Source organism: Antechinus flavipes, chromosome 1, assembly GCF_016432865.1.
Source record: "Antechinus flavipes isolate AdamAnt ecotype Samford, QLD, Australia chromosome 1, AdamAnt_v2, whole genome shotgun sequence".
Lineage (NCBI taxonomy): Eukaryota > Metazoa > Chordata > Mammalia > Dasyuromorphia > Dasyuridae > Antechinus > Antechinus flavipes.
Genome location: NC_067398.1, coordinates 611,081,446 through 611,095,959, shown reverse-complemented (window position 1 = coordinate 611,095,959; position 14,514 = coordinate 611,081,446). Strand labels below are relative to the sequence as shown.

At 36.9% G+C, this 14,514-nt stretch overlaps 1 protein-coding gene across 1 annotated transcript in view; it reads left to right on the top strand.

Moving 5' to 3' along the window:
* Positions 1–982: 982 nt before the first annotated feature.
* Positions 983–14,514, top strand: part of ENPP2 (ectonucleotide pyrophosphatase/phosphodiesterase 2) — a 178,504-nt gene continuing 164,972 nt past the window's right edge. Inside the window, exon 1 of the mRNA XM_051971022.1 lies at positions 983–1,261. Coding sequence (XP_051826982.1) covers positions 1,241–1,261 — 21 coding nt within the window. The 5' untranslated portion in view covers positions 983–1,240. The remainder of the gene's footprint in view (positions 1,262–14,514) is intronic.

Below are 14,514 nucleotides of genomic sequence, written 5' to 3'. Positions count from 1 at the left end.
TCTCTTCACTGAGGTTCCTTCGTATAATTTGTTTTCATTTAAATATTGGCAATAACTTAAGGAGATAATTACTGAATTTAAATATGATTTCTTTCCAACACTCTTTTGGCGTCCACTTGAATTGTCCTCAGCTGAGTGGCGTGTTAGGGACATTAAGACAGTGTGTTTGTATATTGTATTCTTTAGTATTAAATTCTAGAAGGAATCTTTGGGCACTTATATAAAACCTAAGTACATTTAGTTCGATAAGCATTTATTGTTGCTGTTTTTCAGCCGGATCTGACTCTGTGAATCCATTTGGGTATTTCTTGGCGAAAATATTAGGATAGTTTGCTATTTCTTTCCCCAACTCCATTTTACAGATGAAGAAACTGAGATAAGCAGGGTTAAATGACTTGCCCAAGTTCACTTAGCTTGTGTCTGGGGCCAGATTTGAACTCTGTAAAATATCTTTCTACTTCCAAGCCTACTGCTTTATTAACAGCAGCATCTAACTGCCCCAGGCACTTATTAGGCACCTACTATATGCCAGGCACTGGGCTGGGAGCTTTGAATACAATGACAAACTAGAAAACTGCTTGCGACTTTAGGAGTTTACATTCCACAGGGAAAACAACGTGTACAGAGATTAGCAAATGCAAAATATATACAAAGTAAAAATCTTTGGTGAACCTTTGATTATCATGAATATGAGCTGGTGGAAGGACGGTTTTTAACAACACACCAGGTCTATCCTACAAAAATCCTTTAGGACACAAGGGAAAATAATCTGAAAGCCCGGAATGAGGGGGGTAGTAGGGGAAATGGCAGAGATCACAGAAATCTTCCTTAAGAGATTATATGGTAAAAAATTAACTTGATCCTGTTGGGGGGGGGGGGAGTGCAGATGATTTAGACGACAGGCCCGTCTTTGGTGATCTGACACTTTCCTTCCATCCAGCCCTTGTAGTCAAAGGTCATGTGTATGCCTGTAAAACACTATCTGGTAAAAGCAGCTCCTTTGTTCAAAGGCCATCTTCCAATTGAATCATTGTCCCCAAGGACAGCTGCCCCCTGACTTCATCTGCATTGGAGAAATCTCAAAAGCAAACGACATAGTGCAAACAAGACCAGCCGGCTCTTCGCACTTGAGGCACAACTCCATCAGCGCCCTGGGCCCTCAGAGAGAAGATCTCTACCAGCTGCTCCCACTGATTCTCCCAAATTCTCCGGAAAAAAGGAAGAAAGCATCGGTGGCAACATGAGCTCCAAAGACCAACCGGTACGGTAGGAGACAGCCTCTCCCTCCCCTCCTTCTGTTGTGCAAGCGGCATCTGTGAACTGCTCTTAGGTCAGGAAGGAAAGTTGGAGGGGAAGCAAAGTAACAATTTCCCCCAAATACCCTCCCTATTAAAATCGGGTCTGAGGACAGTAATCTGGGAAACTCAGAGTAGCCCCAGAAGCAGAGCCCAGCTCCTTGCAAGTTATATTTGCCAAACAGCATTTTGGTTTGGAAATTGAGTGTTTCATTTCTTGAAAAGGAGAAGATAATCTATCCACAGATTGTGTAATGTGCAGCTGAGTGGCGTGTTCTTCTTTGGAAGGCTGTTTGCCTTTTGAGTTAGTAGGAAAAGGGAGAGCAAGCTGGTTTCTAGGCATTCACATCCTGAATTTTGTTATTCATTGTGTCATTCAAAGGACAGGCTTCGCTTTACATTTATTAACTGTTGAATCTATGTGCAGATGGTGGGCAGTCTTGGAGCATTCTATTTCAGGGATGAGTTCTTGGAACACAAGTGTGTTAATTTCCTGTGCATTTCAGACAGTCCTTCTCCCTTTCCTTGCTTCTGAGATTAAGAGCAGCGAGGTGGTAATTATCATTTACGGAAGGGGTTCTTAATCTTTTTTTTGAAACATGGATCCCTTTGATAGTCGAGATACCTTGTCAGAATAATATACATACACACATATGCATATATATATGTATATTAAAATGCATTAACTACATAGATTTACAAAGAAAACTACTTCTGTGGAAATAAAGTCGCTGGTTTTTTCCTCATTAAGTTCATGAATCCCCTGAAATCTCTCTGGATATGGACCTCAGATTAAGAATATTTGATCTATTAATAAGAAGGAGCAAATTTCTAATTCTTTTATGCCCATTTCATTTTTCTGTTATATCCCCTTCTCTGCAACACTGCTCCCTTGACTTATGCTTTTGTATTAATGTGCCCCACAGCCCTAGAGAGAAACCTTGCTGCCTCACTTGGTCTCTAAACAGATTATCTGTCCTTTTGATCTTTAATTGCTCATTATTACTACAAACAAGTCTATTTGGGGAATACTGCAAGGAAAGATCATTGCCTTTGACTGGGAAGTTTCCTGCAGTGCTCTCACTGTTTACCTAATTACCTTGCTTGGAAATGTTGTTCCTTTTAGCAGGAAGTAGAATAGTTTCAATTTTAAGACAATCAGAGGAGGGGAAAATGAAAACCTATGTATTTATGGATTGTCAGCTAAAGAATAGACGAACCAAACTACTCATGCTCAATATGACAATTTTTTTAATATGATGAAGCACAAAAAGATTCCATTAAAAAAAAAAAAGATCTATTAAAAAACAGTATGCACCTAGGGTTCACCATTTCTGGAAATCTGAGATGATAAGAAAAAGATCTTTTTCAAGTCTATAGATTTCTTTCACAGTCCATGCACAGGCTTTGACTCTCCAGAAATTTTCTATTACTTCTGTTCTGGGCTTCTGTGAGTTGGGGCATTTTGTTGTATGTTGTCTTTGGGAAAGAAGAGAGGTTGTGAATTTCTTTGCCCTTCAGACTTTGCATATACTCAATTCCCATTGCTCATGTATGACTCACAGACTCTCTAGCTCCCTCTTGCTATGCAAATCCATAGGAGAAGAGGCTTCCTTGAAATCTTTGATCTTCAATGGAGTGATTGTAGAGGAGAAAGGTTTTCCTCTCATCTACTTAGGAAGGAAATATGAGGGATGAAGAAGACAAATAGGGAGAGGTAGAAAGGTAGGCAGTAATGAGTCAGTTAGTTGTGGAAGATAAATAGAAAACAATAGAATCAAGGGATTTTGAAAGTTTATTTTAGTTCCCTTTGTCTTTGGTGACTTGTGGTGTGAGTTAACATTGTTGTCATTTTCTTTTTTAAAAGTTGGTGGATATCCAACAGTTTAAAAGAGAATAATCATCCAGATCTTTTATAATGATTATAATAGAGTTTGATTTTTTGTGTTATTTGTATTTAGAAGGTGAATATTAGGGAGTAAAGGTGTGTCTAAAAAGATAAATGCATGAAATGTAAAAATAGAGAATGTTTGATCCAGAAAGAAACTTAGAGATTGTCTTGTCCAATCTAGTTTTCCTGGGCTTCAGAGGGAAGAACTAGGAGCAATAGTTGGCCAGAAGTAAAGTTAGGTTTGATATAAGGAAAAACTGGCTTTACTGTTGTTTTGTTGAACATACGATTTTGTTAAATTAAGAAACTATTGATGGGAAAATTCCTCCACCAATGTGAATAGCCACTTTCTCTGCAATTTAGGGTCTTAGAAAGTTATTAGGAACATCTAATAGTTCTATGACTTGCTCAAGGTCATAGAGTCAGTATTAGGCAAGACATGGGACTTGAACCTTAATCTCTATTGTAATTAAGCTTTGCCTGAGAATAAAAGGGTCATCCTTTGGAGGTTGAAGTTTTCCTTGCATTGGAGATCTTTGAACAGAAGCTAAACAACTATTTTCAATGATATTGTAGAACAGTTGAATAAAAGGTGGTTAGTCTAAATGACTTCTTAGGTCCCTACTAGCTCTGAAATAATGTGAAAAACCATTATTTTATGGCTGAAATAAGACTAAGAGATGTTAACTTGCTCAAACACCCATATAATTAACAAGTTATCAAATCAAAACTAGAACAAGTCCAAGAATCCAAGGTTCCTCCACATAATCTCCTTTCCTTGTGTATATGCTTTTAATCACTTGGAAGAAAAATATAACAGTGAAATAATCCCTATCTTTATGTGTGAGCATGCTAATAGGGAAGGACAACACTTCCAAGAGAATGAATGGTGGACAGGCAAAGGAGATTTTTCATGACTATTCACAAGCATGGGAAGTTAAAAAGCAGTGGCAAAGGAAGATGATAAGCCCAACAAGTCATCTTGGAGAAGATGGCTAGATAGGATATGAAACATGGTTTGGTCTGGGGCTGGAGATATGTTGTGGGCTGGATTAGTTTTTGCACATTTACCAATTAGGACAGTTCAGTCCTAAAGTGTGTTTCAAACCTGGGAGACTGGAGACATGGTTGAACTTGGAAACAGGTCCAAGCTGGAGGATACTGTTCTATGTAAAGAAACAGGGCAACAGTAAAGCAGATGGCAAAATGGCCTGGGGTGGGTAGCCAAATCTGATAGAAAGCATTCTTGGAAGTCTTCTTCTGCATCTACTTCTGCAAAATTAATCTCTTCTTCCTTTGAATTCATTCTTTATTAGTAGCAACACCTAGGCTAGACAAAGCTTGTTCTTTTGTTTGTGCCTTCTCTACCTGGGACTAGAATTTATTTTCTTACATCTTCATCTCTACAACAGTCAGAAAAATTCATTGCCCAGTGCTCAATCTTCTGTAGATAAACATCATGTGGGAAGGGAAAGATAGAGAGCTGGCTAGCTGTGTGGAAAAGTGATTAATTTTTCTGAATTTGATTTCATGTAAGACTAATGTGTTTAACTCTACTAAATAATTGTGATATCTGAGTTTGGTGACTTCTGCCTGGGTACATCTGAGGGAATAAGGAAGGGCTTAAAGGTGTTCTCAAGAACACAATCATTAATGACCTTGTGAAAAGCTCACTAATGTTCAGGAATTGATATTTGCAATGCTTTAAGAATTTCATCAGCATGAAGTCCCTGGAAGAGATTTTTTTCCAGGGACATACAGAACACTGGGCAACACTGGGAAATCTAGCTTACTCCCCCACATACTCTATGATTCAGCAACACCAGCATTCTTGCTATTCTGGGCACATGACATTCTGCCTTTCTCCCTTTTCCCTGCTTATTCCTTATTCTTAGGAATGCTCTTTCTTCACCTCTACCACTGGGTTTTGCTGATATTTTTCCAGATGCAGTTCAAATCACATCTCTGCAAGGGGCCTTTTCCATCTTTTCCCTTCTTCCCACACCAATCCTAGTAATTTCTCCCTGAAGACTACCTTCTATTTATTCTGCATATCTCTTCTGTGTACACAGTTATTTGCAGGTTGTCTCCCCTATTAGAATGTGAACCCCTTAAAGGCAGGGACTGTATTTGTAACTCTCTTTGTATCTTTGGTGCTTAGCACTGTGTCTAGCACATAGTTAGAGCTCAATAAAACTTGTTGATTGAATGAAACAACTATCCTCCTACACAGCTGCCCTTCTCTGCTTCTAATCTCTCTTACATTCCCTACTGAAAATATAGTCAGGAGCCCTGCAGCGCTAGGGCTAATTTAAAGACACTGACTCAAAGACCTATACTACTTCAGCCTTTATAGGCTCAAAGTAATAGAAAGCCTGAGAGGGAGAAAGGGTGGTAGGTATTCTTATTAAGGTTATTGACAACAGTTATTGCTTTATTGTTCCACAGAACAGTTGTTCAATGTTCATGTTTGGGGAAACCTATTTTGGAGAAGATTACACATTTTGTATGCAACTGATATAATGCAGTGGTGGACAGCAGCAAATGTAAGGGATGAGAGAATCCAAATGTTATTGGCTATTTTCCATTTTTATAAAACTAAGGATTTGGATTCAGGAATGATTAAAGGAAAGAAGAATGACAGAACATGTATGCAGTAGAGGGAACCATGACAATCTTTCTTTTTATTGCTTTTAAGCATTATTTTTGGTCTTCTCATTTTTTACACTCAAACTGCAAGATGTAAAAGAAATTGTTTTCAATATTATGTTCTTATGAAATATTTAGGACTGTTTCAGTTCAAGTCAATAAACATGTCTATTCTTAATAGGCATGGTACTGATATTACAAAGGATAGGCGATAGGAGTTGGACCCTTGATTTCATTGGAAAATTCTCAGATATGAAAACTTCTCCAATATAGGTTGACACTGTCTGCAACTTACAGTGTTGGGGTGTTACAGTATTATCTAGAACACTTGAAAGTTAAGTAGCCTGCCCATAGTTACATACCCAGTATGGATCAGAAAGGACTTAAATCTAGGTTTTCCTGGGTTTTGAGAACATCTCAGAGTTGTATGCAACTTCTTGACTGAACAACAATAAACTAACTGCTACACCAGATTGCATCTTACCTCTTTCTGCTTGAGAGGAAATCATAGATTGAGGCAATAGACAATATATATCAGACACTTTGTAAATCTTAAAACACTATATAAACCTCACCTTTAAAAAAGTGTTTTAAAATGTTATTTGGGAAATAACCTCAAGCTTTAAAAAAATTTAGAAAAAAATTTGAACCATGGAATGTAGTAACTGGGAATTGTAATGATCAGAATAATAGTAATAAAGGTTGTTTTGTCTGATGAGCATTGCCAGTATGCTTCTGAGAAGCACTGGGTGAAAGATTTCACTATTTCATAATGAGTCATTCTGAAGATTAACTGAGGCTTGCCAATAGGACTAAGAGGCATGTGGGCAAACAAAGGACATCTCTTCTACAGAGGCAGGAAATACAACATTTAGTTATGTAATCTAGGCAAATAACTGAATCTTTAAATACTGTGGATTTAGTTTAGGTAGATTTTAACCAAGCTTTTGATAAAGTATCTCATACTATTTTTTGTAAGAATATGGAAGGATGTGCATTAGATGATAACACTATCAGATTGATTCAGGATTGTCTAGCTGGTTGACCTCAAAGAATAATTGTTGAAGTACTCCAGGCATTTGTTTGATCCTTTGCTATTTAACATTTTTATCAATGGCTTAAATAAATACCGTAGATGGTATTCTTATCAAATTTGTGGACAATAGAAAGATGGGAAAGAAGGCCATAGATGGTATGCTTATCAATTTGTGGACAATACCAAGATGGGCCAGAAGGTCCATGCTTATCACTTTTGGAGATGGAATCATGGTGGAACAGTTTCTACACTACTTGTGTATACACACACACACATAAACTGTTGCTTCTAGAATCAACTATGAATATCTCTGTTTAGTATTTGAACCTCTTTAGAACTTGACCCTAACCTATCTTTCTAGTTTCTTATATTCTGCAATGCAGTCAAACTAGTCTTCTTTCTTTTTCTCACTCAAGGACAGTCTATCTCTCATCTTCATATTTTATAGGGGCCATGCCACATGGCTGGAATAAACTCACTCCTCACCTCCACCTAATAGAATTCTCCTCTTTGTTCAAATATATCTTAAACATCTCTTCCTATATGAAATCTTTCCTGATTTCCCACTAAATGTTGGTGCCCTCCCTCTCAAAACCACCTTAAATTTAATTACTTTGTATTTATTCTGAGAATATAATGATTATATTGATTTCTTCATACATACAAACATAAATATATATACACAAATATACGTATATACACATTTGTATATGTGTGTGTGTGTTCTTAGAATACAATTACTATATTCATTATATTTGTATTGGCATCTACACAATGCTGGGTATGTGTTGGGTGCCTAATACATGCTTGTTGATCAACTGCTTAATTGGATGACAGAATCAAGATCCAAGAACCTCTTGAATAGAGCACTGGGCTAAATCAAATGAGGTGACATTTAGTAAAGATAAATGTAAAATTTTGCTTAGGTGCAAAAAAGTCAAGTTTATAAGCATAATAAGATGAGATATGTATGGAGAGGTCTTTTGAAAAAAAAATCTGAATTGATTGGATTGCAATGTGAATCAACAATGTGAAGTCAAGTCATCCCTGTGGCATAGGGAACACAACTGGAGTCAGGAAGAACTGAGTTCAAATCTAGACTCTTATTAGCAGTGTGACCTTGAGGAAACCATTTTATTGTTGCTTTTCTCAGTTTCCTCATTTATAAAATGGGAAATAATAAAACTCCTGCTTCTCAAAGTTATTGGGAGGACAAAATGGGGTAATATTTGTGAATTGTTTGGAAACCTAAAAGTATTTTATAAATATTAGCTATTATTAGGGAAAGCTAGGTGGTGGTATAGCAGACAGAGCGCTATACCTGGAATCAGGAAAGCCTGAGTTCAAATCTAGACTTAAATATTTACTAGTTTTATGTCTCTCAGAAAGCCACTTAACTGTTATTTGCCTCAGTTTTCTTTTCTGTAAAAATGGGGAGGATAATTTCATAAATAAAATGAGATTTTTTTTGCAAATCTCTTTGATAACCTTTAAAATGATATATGTGTTAGTAATTATTCTAAATAAAAGGCTTTTTTTTTTTTTTTTTGAGAAGCATAGCTTCCGAAGGAGGAGGCAGTAAGGTTATGGCCACACAGTACCCTCCTAAGTCACATCTTAACTTGAGTCTTTTGTTCAATTCTGTTTAAGAAAAATACTGATAAGCTGGAGGGTGTCCAGAGGTAGGTGAGAAAAATGGTGATGGACCTTGAGGGAATGACATTCAAATGTTGATCAAAGGAACTAGGGCTATTTATCTTGGAGAAGAGGTCTTGATAGCTGCCTTCTAAGATTGAAGAAGCCTCTTATGGAGGAGATTTATCTTGTTTTGTTTGATTGGAGAAAGCAGGTTCCGAAGCAATGGGTAAAAGTTCCAAGAGGCCAATTTATGCTGAAGGAAATCTTTAAGGAAGAGCTAGATAATTACATGTCAAGTATGTTAGCATAGGGATTCTATTCATGCGGGGCTTGGACTTGTTGACTGTTGAATTCCCGTCTAATACTCAAATTCTGTGAAGCTATGGGACTCAGTTTCCTCATCTAGTAAATGGGGGATGTGGGTTAGATCATCTCTAAGGACTCTTCAGGTCTAATATTCTCATATTGTTTGATCTGAGGTCCTGTTGTTTGATACTCCCAGGCTTTTTCTCCTCTGATTAGCACGGTGTTACTGCTGTTTTTCTGTCTGATGGTTTAGGGAATGCTTAATACTAAGCTTAACACCACACAAACAACATTTTGTCCTTTGAAGGAAAATAGGCATTCTTAAGGATTTACCCCCTGGTTTCAAAACTAATAACTCCCCTGGGTGAAAGTTCTTATGACATTGTGAAAAGTGCCAGAGTTACTGCATATGGTAGATGCCAAAAAACAAGCTTAGAGGGGAAATGTAGAATAATCTTGTATTTGTTCCTGATTCAAGTTAGCAATATGGAAAAAAGGTTAGTGCCCCCAACCCTCCATGTAACTATGATGCATTAATGTCTGGGAAGTATTAATGATGGAAAAACTCAATTGTGTCCAACATATTCAAAGTTTTGTAGTTGGATTTGTCAACAAGCAGATTGTGTGTTGAGAAAGCCCATTTGGTCAGTAAACAAAGCCTTTCAGTAGAGAAAATAGCCTGCATTTATAAACATAGTGGCCTAGATCAGGGCTTCTCTATAAACATTTGATAGCAATGTGGCTGGGGTAGTTGTTTTCATGTACCAGATAGTTTCGGGGGGCCACTTCCTTTAAGTGTTCCCACAAATGAGCTTCAGAGAATACAGAAGAAACAACAAATGGCCTTAAGGAAATTCAGCTGTACTTAGATTCATATCTTTTCAAACCTGTAAGGGAGAAGATAGGTGATAATGATTTACTAACTAGTAATCACTACTCATGTCATGTCGTGGGAAAAACCTCTTAGTCAAATTTATTTTATTTAGGCAGAGACCAAGGCCTACAGAATTTTAGGGAAAAGATCACTCAGGTGATGTGTCAGAGCTTGTAATCAATAAATAATTATTTTGGACAAGGGACTGAAGTGATAATCAGAGGCCTGCTGTGTCTTTTTTAAATATCCATGAAAAAGGAGCCAGTCTTTGTTCAAATAGCACAACAGACGGGGCATTGACAAAATGGGATGGTCTGTATGTTGCAGACTGAAGACTATTCTTTCATAAGAGAACACAGGATAGGAACCAAAGTGAATTAATTACTTGTCTTGGAACCTTATTTTACCTCTTTTTATTTTGTGGCCTCTTTGCAAGGCTGATGAAGCTCCTATTCAGGAGAATATTTTTAAATACACAAAATAAGATACAAAGGAAACCAATTATATAATATAAGTATATATAATATATGTATATTTTATATCCTATATCTATATATCTCACCATGTTCAAGGAACACAGTTAAAAAACATTATTTTAGAGAAAATTAGAAGGTAACTACTTCAGGCAGCCTAAAGAGTAAAACTAAGAAAAAGATGTAGTGGAGAGAGCACTTACTAATTGTGGAGTCAGAGGATCTGGGTTCAAAAGTATTTGATGCTTATTACCTGTGTGATTTTGGGTGAATTACTTAATCACCCTGGCTTTCAGTTTCACAGAGTAAAATAACAGAGTTCAATTAAATGGCTTCTGAGTACCCTAGATCTTTGACAGTAACCTGAGACTTGTAATTGTTGTTCACGTGTGTTTGACTCTTCATTACCCTATTTGGGTTCTCTTGGCAAAGATATTGGAGGGATTTGCCATTCATTCTCCAGTTCATTTTACAGATGAGAAAACTGAGGCAAACAACATTAAGTGACTTGTCCAGGGCCACACAGGTAGTAAGTGTCTGAGATCATATTTGAACTCAGGAAGATGCCTTCTAACTTCAGGCTCAGCACTCTATGCACTATGGCACAACCTAGTTCCCCACCTGAATGTACATTATTAGTAAGTTAGTTGACTCTCAGGTACCCTGTAGACAGAGTACTGGACCTGGAGTCCAGAAGATCTGAGTTCAATGTGACCTCAGAGATTTGCTAGCTAAGAAAGCTGTGTAACTTTTGTTGTCCCAGTTTCTTCATTTGCAAAATGGGGATAATAAGAGCACCTATCTTCTAGGGTTACTATGAGGATAAAAAAATAATATTTGTTAAGTACTTAAAAATCTTGAAGTGCCACTATAATTTCTAACCATTAACATCATTATCATGGAACTCTAGAGCTGGAAGGGACCTTCACCATTATCAATGAAGAACTAAGGTTCAGAAAAGATGAATTTCTTTCCTGAGATTGCTCAGTGGAAGCTGGGATTAGAACCCAGATACCCTAGTTGATGAATAGTGAACTTTTACTAGAACATAGCCTCATTACTTCTAAGCACAGGATTAAGACATATTTATATATGTGTCTATATATGTACATGTATGCATACACATAAACACAAACAAATATACTTATTGTATATATATATATTACATACCTACATGTGCATGGGTGTATATAGATACCATATATACAGACACATCTTTTTAAAACTGTTTATCTTTTAAATAGATTGTTAATTTCTAGGAATGATAAAATGTTGGGATTTTTGTTTTCTTTGTTGGGATCTTTGTTCTCACTGCAGAAATACAATAGAGACTCAAAACCAACAAATTATACTTTCTTCCTTATATAAATTGGAATTTGACATTCCATTTCTTCTTTCCAATTTTGCTTCAATTGACTAACCTCTAGGCGGAACAATAATTTTCTTTTGAGTTGGCAATTGATTGGACTTCTACTACAATGATAGAGAACCCAGAGAAAGCTATCTCAGATATGAGACATTTTATGAGTTAGTATTTTCTTTGAAGAAAATTCCTGATTTGCATGCCCCTAGTTAGGCATTTATTTTTATTAGTTCTATCAGAGGATGCATTAGTTCCAAATAAAAGATACTTATTAAACAACTTAGCAAAATATATGGGAAAAAAATTCCTTTTCATCCCATCCCCACTCCACTAAATTCAGCTCCATTCACATAGGAGTATATTGAGTATATTCTTTTATGAGTTACTGTACCATTAGTGGTGGGATATATCCATTCCCTGTGCAAGGTACATAGGTAATGCACATGACTAAAGAATGTACGTGGAGGGGAACAGATATGCAGCATATGTGTGAAGGAATATACGTGGGATTAGGGTAACTGATACTTCCAAAGTTGCCATGGTCCTCTTAAAATTGAATGATCTGAGGCAGGTGCGGCAATGGATAGACCACTGGCCCTGAAGTCAGGATGACCTGAGTTCAAATCAGGCCTCAGGCACTTAACACTTTCTATCTGTGTGACCCTGGGCAAGTCACTTAACCCCCATTGCATCAAGAAAAAAAAAAAAGGAATGATCTAATTTCTTCACTGAGCTGAAATCTTTGGATAGTTTCTTTTTGCTGCTATTCTGCTAGCTTGTAGTAATTTGTTCTCCATAGAGAAGGAGTTTGCCAACTAAATTAATCATTTAGAAGAATGAGTCTCCTTCAAACCTAGGGGCTCCATTTACCAATATTGTAAAGGATCTGGGTAGACCTGGGATGAGAAGATTTTTGACAATTCGTTTAAAGTTCCTTGACTGTCTTGTCAATTAATCTGAAGATAGAGGGAATCCAACTGAAAATATTTATTGAGTCTCTACTCTGTACCACAGACTGTTCTGGGTTCTAGGAATACAAAGACCAAATCATTCCTTTCCTTAAGGATAGTTGTAACTACTAGGTACAATTTATATTCTGTGGAAAGAAATGGCATAGAGAGAGACAAATACAATATGTGGTGTCTGTCTATCTATCTATCTATCTAATCTATTTTATATATAAAGCAATAATAGCACTCTAACCACTGTGCTACCTAACTCCCCTAAAACTCCACCTCTGACCTAAGCAGATGTTTGACCCCAGAAGACACATCCAGGAGCAATTGGTAGAAAATTGGTAGAAAGTGCAAACAGGCAAATGTGGGTTTTATTTGCAGAAAAACATTAAAGCTCTCCAGAATGGAAATGGAATGCTTTGGGCAAGGATGGGTTTTCCTTCTTTGGAGGTGATCAGACAGAGTCTAGATGACTACTTGTTGAGTATGTTATAGTCAGGATTCATTTTGCTTCTAAGACTAGATAGCCAGGGAGATCCCTACTCTCTCAAATCTTATGATTTTGTCATTCTATGAACTAATACTTGTAATTAGTACAGAGCTAGGTATATAGTAGGTAATAAAGAAATACATATTCCTTTCCTCTTCTCCTTCTATGAACACTTTCCTGATTCCATTCACATTTAGTATACTGTTTGTATAAACCCTTGCTTAGGTAGGAAGTAAAGTTTGAAGGGGGCTAGGGAGCTAAATGTCATAGAGGATAAATTGCTGATCCTGGAGTCAGAAGAGTTGAGTTCAAATTTGGCCTCTGATATGTATGAGCTGTATGATCAAGTCACTTATACTCTGTCTAATTCTCATCTGTAAAATGGAGATAGTAACAGCCTCTATGTCTCATCTATCAGGGTTGTTGTGAGGATCAAATGAAATAATAATTGTTAAGTATTTAACACAGTACCTAGCACATGGTAAGCTCTATAAATATTGTTGTGGATAGTAGCGGTGATGGTGGTTGTTATTATTGTTATTATTATTATTATTTCAAGAGGCAGAGGTGAAGAGAGAGTATTTTAGACACTGGAGACAGCTTATGCAAAGGCATGGAAGTGAAGGGATGGAAAGGTGAATAGAGGAGTAAACTAGTTGAATGCAGATTGCATGATAGTAATGTAAAATTCCTTGATGTAGTCTGGAGCCATGTTGTAAAGGGCTTTAAAAGTCAAACAGAGGAATTGGCCTTTTATCCTAAAAATAACAGGGATCCACTGAAGTGTCATCAACAGGGGAATGTAATAGCTAGACTTTATGTTTTAAGAATGTCAATTTAGTGGCTGTGTGGAGAATACATTGGGCCGGGGAGTAACTAGGGGTAGAGAGAACAATTAAGAAAGAGGCAAGGCCAGTGGGGCTGGTGTCCTTTGATTGTTTCCTACTAGTAGCCAAAATGATCACATTCCCTCCTCTTTCAATTATATAGCATTTTGAAGTTTTGCCCAATGCTTTGTGCAAAACAATTCTAGGGGGCAGGAGTTCAAACAACAGTATTCCTGTTTTATAGTTAAGTAAACTAAGATTCAGAGAAGTTAAATAATCCATTTATGGTTACACAACTAATCCTGATCTGGGCCTTGAACTCAGGTCTTAGTAGATACATCTATCCCTCTGTTCATCGGTGCTGCCTCCCATCCTTCTTTGAGTTTGAAAGACCTATTTAGAGGAAATTATAGAATAAATTGCTTGATAGAAATTGCTATTTAATTCAAAACACTTTCCAAGTAATTGAGATTTTTTTGTGATCCAATAGCAAACACCTGCCATCTTTAGGGAGCAAGATTGCTATGTCACCAATCTGGTTTGCTTTGGGTAATACTTCAAAGCTAGTAAGCTTGTGTGTATACATATATATTCTTACATGTATTAGAGGATCAGAAATTCAGCTTTGAAATTTGTCTCAACCAACTATCATTAGCCACTTTTCTGTTATGTCTCTGACACAGGCCATATGATTGTCCTGCACACAGAAAGCATTT